At 50.8% G+C, this 8559-nt stretch overlaps 3 protein-coding genes across 3 annotated transcripts; 1 reads left to right on the forward strand and 2 right to left on the reverse strand.

The window, feature by feature from the left end:
* Positions 1-566: 566 nt before the first annotated feature.
* FIBRA_06430 (uncharacterized protein) lies at positions 567-1770 on the forward strand (the record flags this gene model as incomplete). Its single annotated transcript, XM_012328154.1, has 4 exons — positions 567-749; positions 827-1347; positions 1403-1521; positions 1583-1770. 4 exons carry the CDS (start codon positions 567-569, stop codon positions 1768-1770), a joined length of 1011 nt encoding a protein of 336 aa, XP_012183544.1.
* Positions 1771-1933: 163 nt separating this feature from the next.
* On the reverse strand, positions 1934-3602 carry FIBRA_06431 (uncharacterized protein; the record flags this gene model as incomplete). The annotated part of the gene is made up of 4 exons (XM_012328155.1): positions 1934-2008; positions 2063-2794; positions 2826-3329; positions 3378-3602. 4 exons carry the CDS (start codon positions 3600-3602, stop codon positions 1934-1936), a joined length of 1536 nt encoding a protein of 511 aa, XP_012183545.1.
* Positions 3603-4316: 714 nt separating this feature from the next.
* On the reverse strand, positions 4317-7099 carry FIBRA_06432 (uncharacterized protein; the record flags this gene model as incomplete). The annotated part of the gene is made up of 11 exons (XM_012328156.1): positions 4317-4572; positions 4630-4766; positions 4821-4884; positions 4942-5011; positions 5070-5556; positions 5618-5712; positions 5768-6242; positions 6301-6572; positions 6631-6901; positions 6961-7007; positions 7057-7099. The coding sequence occupies 11 exons, from the start codon at positions 7097-7099 to the stop codon at positions 4317-4319; spliced, it is 2217 nt and encodes a 738-aa protein (XP_012183546.1).
* Between the last annotated feature and the right edge of the window lie 1460 nt (positions 7100-8559).

The raw sequence follows: 8559 nt of genomic DNA on the forward strand, positions 1-8559 counted from the left end.
GGAAGAGGAGGAAGAATCCGAGGGTGACATGGTAAGTCGCCATGGTTGTGAATCATCAGTCTATCCTAATGGATCTTTCCCAGGGCTTCGGTCTGTTCGACTAGACATTATCTGGTATTACTATGCTCTGTATCGATGCACGCTCAAAATACATCGCGGTTCGCAACCGCGTTACTGTATTGTCTAATGAACCTTGTTTGATTTTGGCCGTATAATAATTGTGACGCGTGATTCTTTCGTGAGAGTGCGGTATACCGGTGTGCCGACAGCGCTTGATCCTTGCCTCCGTTGGATTTGAACGGATTCGATAGCCTTTCCGTTCTCCTTAGGATTCTCACTGCACCACCACCTGAGGGGGTCCGGCGGAGGGGAAAAAACTGTCGAAGTTTGCTAGTTCAGTAACATGACCAAGGCTGAGACTCCACCCCTCTTATGACGCCGCTACTGACAAACACAGCGAACTTGCGATGATGCCACAGATATAAAAGATATCGCGATTACTGTCGGCCTCCGGAGTCTCTCGCCCACATCGATTTTCGTACCACTAACTCTCACAACGAATTGACATGCCTGCTGTCACAACAGGAAAAGTTCTCGTTACCGGCGCGAACGGCTACGTCGCCGTCTGGGTCGTGCGCACTCTGCTTGAGCAGGGCTACGTCGTTCGCGGAGCTGTGCGATCGGAAAGTAAGGCTGCACATTTGCGCACGGTGTTCGCATCGTACGGCGACAAGCTCGAGCTGCTCGTGGTCCCGGACATTACAAAGGCAAGCATGCGTCCACCCTCTCGCACGACTTCATCTTCATGTACTCACACTGTCCCCAGGCCGGCGCGTTCGACGAGGCGGTCAAGGGCGTCGATGCCATCGAGCACACCGCGTCGCCGTACCACTTCAAAGCGGGCGATCCGGACGAGCTCATCGTCCCCGCGCTGCACGGCACGACGCGCGTGCTCGAGTCCGCGCTCGCATACGGCACTGCCGTTAAACGCGTCGTCATCACCTCCTCCGTCGCAGCGGTGATGCGCATCGAGGAGCAACCGCTGACGCTGTCCGAGGCGGACTGGAACGACCAGGCCATCGTCGAGGTGCGCGAGAAGGGGCGCGGCTCTAGCCAAGCGGCCAAGTACCGCGCGAGCAAGACACTCGCCGAGCGGGCCGCATGGGAGTTCGTCGAGAAGAATAAGGGCGCGATCGGCTGGGACCTCGTCGTGCTCAATCCGCCGTTTGTCTATGGCCCCGCATTGCACGAAGTCGACAAGCCCGAGGCGCTCAATGAGAGCATGCACAGCTGGTTCCACAGCGTGTTGAAGAATCTGCATGACCCAAAGCAGCTGGGGGTGATTGGGTGGGTGCATCCTTCGTTTACTTATCGCGGGGTGTTGGCTGATTAGGTCATCCAGCGGAGAGTGGATTGATGTGCGGGACCTCGCGCAGGGTCACGTCCTTGCAATCCAGAAAGAAGAGGCAGGTGGAGAGCGGTTCGTCGTCACGCAGGGCCCTTGGAAGTGGCAGGACTGGAGTGCGTGAAATGTATAGCATTTATAGTGCAGCTGCTGACGAGTTGAGTTCCCCGAGTACAGTCAACGCTGCAAGCGAATACGGCGTAACCACCTCAACTGGCGATGATTCTTACGACCCTGCGAAGGCAACGCAGCCGATAAGATACGATGCATCGAAGGCAAGCAGGGTGCTTGGAATCAAGTACCACTCGATCAAGGAAACCACGCGCGATATCCTCGATGACCTCAAGTCCAGGAAATGGATCTAATCTGCGGTAGTGGAGTCAATCTTTGGTTGGATTGATTCAGGTCGGCTGTAGAAACGCAAGGAAAGAAATCAAATCTGTATAATATGGCTGTTTTTGTAGCGATTGTGAGCAGGATGTTAGGAGTTGGCCTCTCGCCAGATGCCCTCCAAATACTCCCCTAAGTCTATCCGACGCGCACGAGCTTGAATGCTACAAATGCTACTCGAATCCAGAAATTTGAAGATAGGACCAAGAGGATCTACTATGAAAGATTCTCTTTCCAGATGACAGCATCTGGATTGTTGCTACGCACTTCCACATTTTCGAGATTTGGGAATAAGCCAAGCACAGCGGCGACAGCTTCTCTTGGGTCACCGCCGAGAGAGGAATGGCCTAAGATTAGCGTCGTGACTGTCCTGTTCGGTATAACGTCACTGGAGAAGTCCCCTTGGGGCACGTTGGACCCTGATACATTGAAATCAATCCCCAATGTCTGTAGGTTGTGGCAGTGTCGCGCAAGTGAGACCACACCATTCCAGGTAATAGCGGGCGAGAACGGAGGCACAATGATGACCTCGCGATTGAATGAGAGCTCTCGGATTTCTGGCCAAGCAGCTGCCATATCCTCGAGGTCCCGGTCATTCAAGTGCACGTTAGGAGCCAAATGAACCACGAGCCGCTGGAGAGAGCTGAACACGTACAGCCAATGAAATGAGGCAGATTCGGATGTCAGCTCAGGTCTGCTATCTGTGGCATTGATGGCGATACGTCCGACTGTGATATGAAGCTCTTGTAGCGCTGTATGCGAACAATGGTCATGCAGAGCTCGGAAGAAGAGTCCGATAAGCTTGGGGATGTCATGGGAGGCCGTGACGCTGATGTATCGCAGACTACTGTAGTGCGAGAGCTCCAGAATAGATTTGCAAGGCGAGAGTGTGTGCGACAACAGCTGGAGGTTGATTAATCCAGGCGGTGGAAGTATGAGTGGGCCTGGCAGCACAAACTCGCGGCTGTTCAGAATAGCTTCATAACGAAACATTTCCAGCTGGGGCAAGCATCAAAGCTTCCTTGAATACGTAGTATGGGATGGGTAAGTCAGAGTACAACGTAAGTTCACGTAGATTCCGGAGGGCCGACAACGTCCCAGGCGGAACTGCAAAAGAGTTGGGACGGCCGCCGACGTCACGGCCTATGCCGGGCCAAAGGTGGAGGCTAAGTTTGCAGAGTTCAGGTAGAAGTTTTGGAATGCGCGCAATCAGCGGCAGTGTTTCCGCGCACGAGATATCGAAGGAGAGGAGCGTCAAGGAGGACAATTGTGGTCCATAAAACATCTCGATAAAGGGAAAGCTGGTGACATGGAAGAGGCGAGACCAACTTAAAGTCTGCACATTGGGCAGAAGGGGTGCAGACGGTCGACACTGTCTGATGGCAATGTACACATCGTCCAAAAGCCTTACAGGAGAAATCATGCGCTCTCGCTCAGGAGAGGAGATTGCTCTGTACGCAAGTACACTCCGAACGCGGTACGCATAATAGTCGAAGCGTTCCCAGTCATTTGGGACGACTGGCCTGACGAATTTCTAGAGGGAGTCCATTGAGCGAACACGCAGTCATAGCACATTACGTACCAGGCCCGACATAATTTCTTCCCATAGGTCTAAAGGCATGCATTTTATAAGATTGACTATGCCAATCTGTGTATGCCAGAGAGCGTTGAGCGCAGCTTCGTGAAAGGCATGGGATGTTCGTGCCAGTGCTGCTAGGCTACAATAGTCGGTAAATTGCCCTTCTGTCGGCAAGAACTGTGCTACAATCAGGACGATAATATCTGGGGTGAGCAATGCATGGTGCATGACATGGAGTTCTGTACCAGCAATGCTTCAAAGCAAGATAACGACAAGCTTCGGGCTCGAATAAGCTACAGCCTCTCCACGGCTCCGGCATTCCCCGGCCGACCGTACAATGTCACCGGCACTGTAAGCTGACAATTTGCTCTCCGTTGTAACTCTTATTTACCGACTTCGAGGTCTGCGGAGCTGATCCAGACCCTGCAGAGACGACTGCCAATGTCTTCATAGACTTTGTTTTCTCTTTAGAATCATGGATGGACAAAATCTGCAAGCATCATATAGAGTGGAATGCAAGATAGACGTCGTCATGATGTCTATCTCCTGCCCGCACAGTCCTACCTTTCGGCTCTCACTGACATCGCCCTTTTATGAAAAGGTTCTCACAGTATAGCGCAGCCACATAGTCAAAAGATACGACCGTTCAAGCCAATGCTTGAAAAATCCCAGATCCATTCGTAAGACCAGGCCACATTCAAAACATCGATGATAGTACAGATGAACTTCTCCAACAAGAAAATTTACCCCTGGCGACTGAACGCTAGCAAACCGAGATCTAAACCCAATGGGAATCCGTCCACCAGTCCTCCAGTGTCCGTCAAAACTCCCTCGGTTGCTGGGGCCCAGCAATTCGGATCTACATACGGGTGGAAAAGTGTTTTATCAGGATGACGCTCGTGACGACTTTAATGTCCAGGTTCCTCAGTGATGCTGCTAACCTTAGGCTGGGTTACAGGCAAGGGAGTCAACGCCGATGACATAATCGACGAGGACACCAGCTTGCATGAAATACGAGCTTCCAAGAGGACGACGACGCCATGCACCGCCGATCTTCGGGACTTCGGGCTTGCCAGCCACCCCACGCTTTCGTGGTGCTGATGAAACAGATGCGTCGACGTTCGGATAGTTTTCTCCAACCTTGATCTGAAGAGGACCGGAAGGCTTTCCAGCAGTTTTGTATGCGTGCCTCACCATGCTAAAACAACGCGCGAGATCAATATTCCGACAGAAGGGAAAGAGGGGTGATCCCTACGATGAAAAGTATGTCCTCCAGATGAGGTTAGCATCAATCCGCTGACCATCTTGTATCGCCTTGCCGTTCGAATACCAGCTAATGGCGAGCTGACAATTCCAGCCCGCTGCCTTGCCTGTGATCACGGGGCCACCGGACTTGTCATACTGATATCAGTACTTCTTTTGGTCCATTGTGACCATAATACGTACGCTGTTAGAGCTTGTAATCGTCGTCTTACCGTATGAGACATCAGGATCGTCAGAATCCATCGAGCTGCATTGAAGACATGTAAGTCCTATTCATGTTATGACACGCTTTGAGTGCACATACACCGCAGAGCCAATCGGACAGTTAATCGCGTTGACTTGAATTGTCCAGGTGTCAGTTGAACTGAAGCCCTCTGCATTTGGCCGGTCAGAAAAGACTCCAAATCAGGTCTGTAGCTGACGGGCACTCACGAGGAATTGTGACACTGCTACGTAAGACCTGAGTGGCTGCATCCGGGCTTGTCGTGTAACAAATATTCCTCCACGCGACGTAAGGGGTGCTCAGGACCCACGAGTTAAATTCTGCGCCCGTCGCGAACTCTCCGGACTCCTGGTGTGGCCACACGTACGGCATGCCTGTCGACGGGTCGAACCCGTCAGGCATGCACTCTGCAATAAGGCAGAAGTGGTCACTTCCGGAGGGAAGCGGGGGCAGGTTGACGCAGTTGAACGGCTTCTCAATAACCACGGGCTTGGCTCCCCCAGAAGTATTATATGGTTGGAACTCAGGCCCTGTAGAATCTCCGTTCGAGTCGTAGTCCAAGATGGAGTATTGTTCGTAGATAGATGGGTGAAGGAGAAGCCCACTCGGAACTGCAAAAAGGCGAGTCTGGCCTGACGTACTCTGAATAGTTGTGCCTCGAAGATACACGTAGTTAGACATTTCCTTGTCCAGTACCTGGGTTCCATTTATGTGAGATGCATGATAAAATTGAGACCGACGTATATTTCCCACTCACAATCGACCGTTGATCGCTGACATCGACGGTGTAGTTTGATCCTCCAAGAACCGAGTCTATGTTAGCAACGGCTTGGTGTCCAAGGGGTTGAATATCTACAAGCAAGCTAAGTTAGAATATCCATCGCTTGGGGAAAGACAAGCAACGCACCGGGCGAGTGGGATGCATTCTCATTTCTTGGGAACGTGTCCGTGTCGGATACCGATTCTCTGAAGTAGAACGGATAACCACTGCCCGTGGTGGCAGCAGCATTATACGTGTGGGCGGCAGCATTCATAAGTTTTCTAGCGGCGTGGCGCTTCAGCTGCTGCTTCACTCGCTTATCGGAGTGGAAGACGACATGTTCACCGCCCAATAAGACATATGTTTGCTGCCCGCCAGGCGCGTCGGCGGCGTAAGCTACTACCGAAATGGAAGAATAGTCGCTGAAGACTTGAGCCTTGTCGTTGAAAATATTGAGCATGAACATGCCGTCAAAGTTTGCCGGAACCGCAACCGCTAATGTAACCGAGTCGGAAGGGTATAAGGAAACACGTTGTTGAGTAAACGAGAAGGGCTTGTTGTCAGGCGTAGCGCCAAAGCAAGAAAACGAAACATCAATGTTGCTCGAGGGGGTTCCTACAGCCTGAAAGGAAATTATCAATAACTCAATCAATGCAAGAGTGTCGATAAACTGTGCGCACTTCAATGGAGAATACCATGTTGACAGTCTGAGCCGTATCCTCGAGGAGACGGAATCTTGTGGCCAGACTGACCGCAATAGAGGTCGGATCGGCGAATGTGCAGTTGTAGGTTGCCAAAGACAATTCCTGGCCGACGTAGGTGACCAAGTTGCGCCAATTGGTGACCTTGCTCGACAGCCCTTGGGGCGTGTTGGTCGTCGACGCAATGAAGGTAGCATGGCGACCCAGTCCCTGCGATGCGCTGTATGACATAGGAGTCGAAACCGCCACAACTATAAAATCAGAGTGTCAGCTTGATGCTTCAAAATTGTCGCGTAGAATTAGCCGTACCCTCTCCATCACTGGACGCGGTCAGTTGCGCATTCCCGAAGCCCTTGACGTTCTCCCAGATTTGGGGCCAAAGTATGAGCTCGTTCTGTACGGCTCGTAGAGTCACCGTTTCCTCGACAGGTCCAGAGCCGCTGGACACGACCGCTTCACCCCTGAGGTAAACCGGAGTGGAGCCATCGTCAGGATCAACATCGTGAGCAATAAACTGCTCGTAGGACGCGACAAGGTTGGCTGGATCGGCGTCTCCACCCAAAGGGATGATATCAGGGCTCTTTAGAATGTATTAGGGCTGATTAAAAGGTCATAGAATGAGCAATGAAGACGACATACAAATCCAGCCAACGAGTGAAGTCCTGCGACAAGATCCGTATTCAGGCCTAAATGGAGTTGTCAGCGAGTCCTCGAGGATAGAAGATAAACTCTTACTTGAGCGGAGATAAATCCCATTGGCAAGCGGTGTTGTAGTCATACTGAAAAATACTATGAAGTTGTGAGACTATTGGAGTTTGTGGGGTGAGGGGCAACCTCTGTACATGCCGTCTTTTATATGTTTCTGGTGGGCGTTTTAGTCAAGACAAAAATAGGTATTATGCACTTGGTCTAATAAAATGGAGCTTATGGAAGCAAAGAGACGAATTAACACGTACGCATGCATGACACCTGGTGACATGGAGGTGTTCAAGGAATTCCAGATCATCGGTAGCATGACCCATGTAAAGAAAATTTCAAAGTATTGAAGGAGCCCAGAACGCGGGCTTGTCTGCAAGAGAACCTCGCCACTGAGATTCTGTGGTACAGGCTGAATTAGAAGCGGAAACGAGGTCACCAGGGACATAGCGCTTGAAAATGGTTGAGTATTCTATACCAGCATCTACCGGCAAACCATATCCCCGACAGGTCGAAATTGGACTAACACACTGAGGTTATGAACGGACATTCACTTGGAACTCGCAGAACCAAGACGGTTTGATGCGAGATGATGGAAGAGGATGGTGATGCGGATTCTTACGATCCCGATAAGTTGAAATATTCATTGAAAGAAAGGTGCATTGGTCAAGAGCTCAATTTGAACCACAGTATAACAAGCTCTGTTGTGTTGAAAGTCAGCCCAACTGATAATATCGCCCCGCAAGAGGCACAAACATACAAAGGACTGATTTCAGTTGTATCCGACACTTCTTATAACACTTGATAAGTACCATCTTGTTAAATCAAGCTCTCCCTGATCTCCTGATATCTTCGAAATGGTATCCAACAGACATGGTCCATGGAAAGAATGCTCAGTAATTAGACAAGGGAGCGAATAAGCGAAATACCTTTACAATTCAATCCCTCTCCCGATCGTACTAAATACTTTCCAATCTACACAGAGATGATCGAAGTCCGAACGTTCGTGGTATGTCTCTTTAGGACCACCCAAGACGTGTAGAATACAATATAATTGACCCTGGATGGACTCATCATGCCTAGCACTTGCACATGATTTCCATCGCATGGAGTTTCAGCACCCAAGCAATTCCATGGCTGCTGTCATGATCAAGAGCGCCAAAGATGACCAGAGGCTACTCAACACGTACTTTGCGAATCTTATTGATTGACGCTGCAACTGGGACCACTGGCCATCTATCCTGGAAGATTGAAGTATCATTGCTATGCGCATATGGCTCGTTTCAGGCGACCAAATTGCCCCGTGATGTAGTCCACTTCCAAACCGCACGCATCCGTGGCAGCTAATTCCATGCGTTACATGGAAAGCAGAATCACATACCTGGCTTCGTATTCGAACAAGCGATCTATCAATGGATTCTAGATCCAACAATTCGGAAACCCCAGTCGTCGGTCGTCGGTCGACCGAGCGACCAAAGCGCTTACGTGAACACGCCGTCAGACGCATGTTAGCATCGCAGGGATATGTCGGGGAAGGTATCG

Source organism: Fibroporia radiculosa (assembly GCF_000313525.1).
Source record: "Fibroporia radiculosa TFFH 294 genomic supercontigs, scaffold6826, whole genome shotgun sequence".
In the NCBI taxonomy this organism is placed as follows: Eukaryota; Fungi; Basidiomycota; class Agaricomycetes; order Polyporales; family Fibroporiaceae; genus Fibroporia; species Fibroporia radiculosa.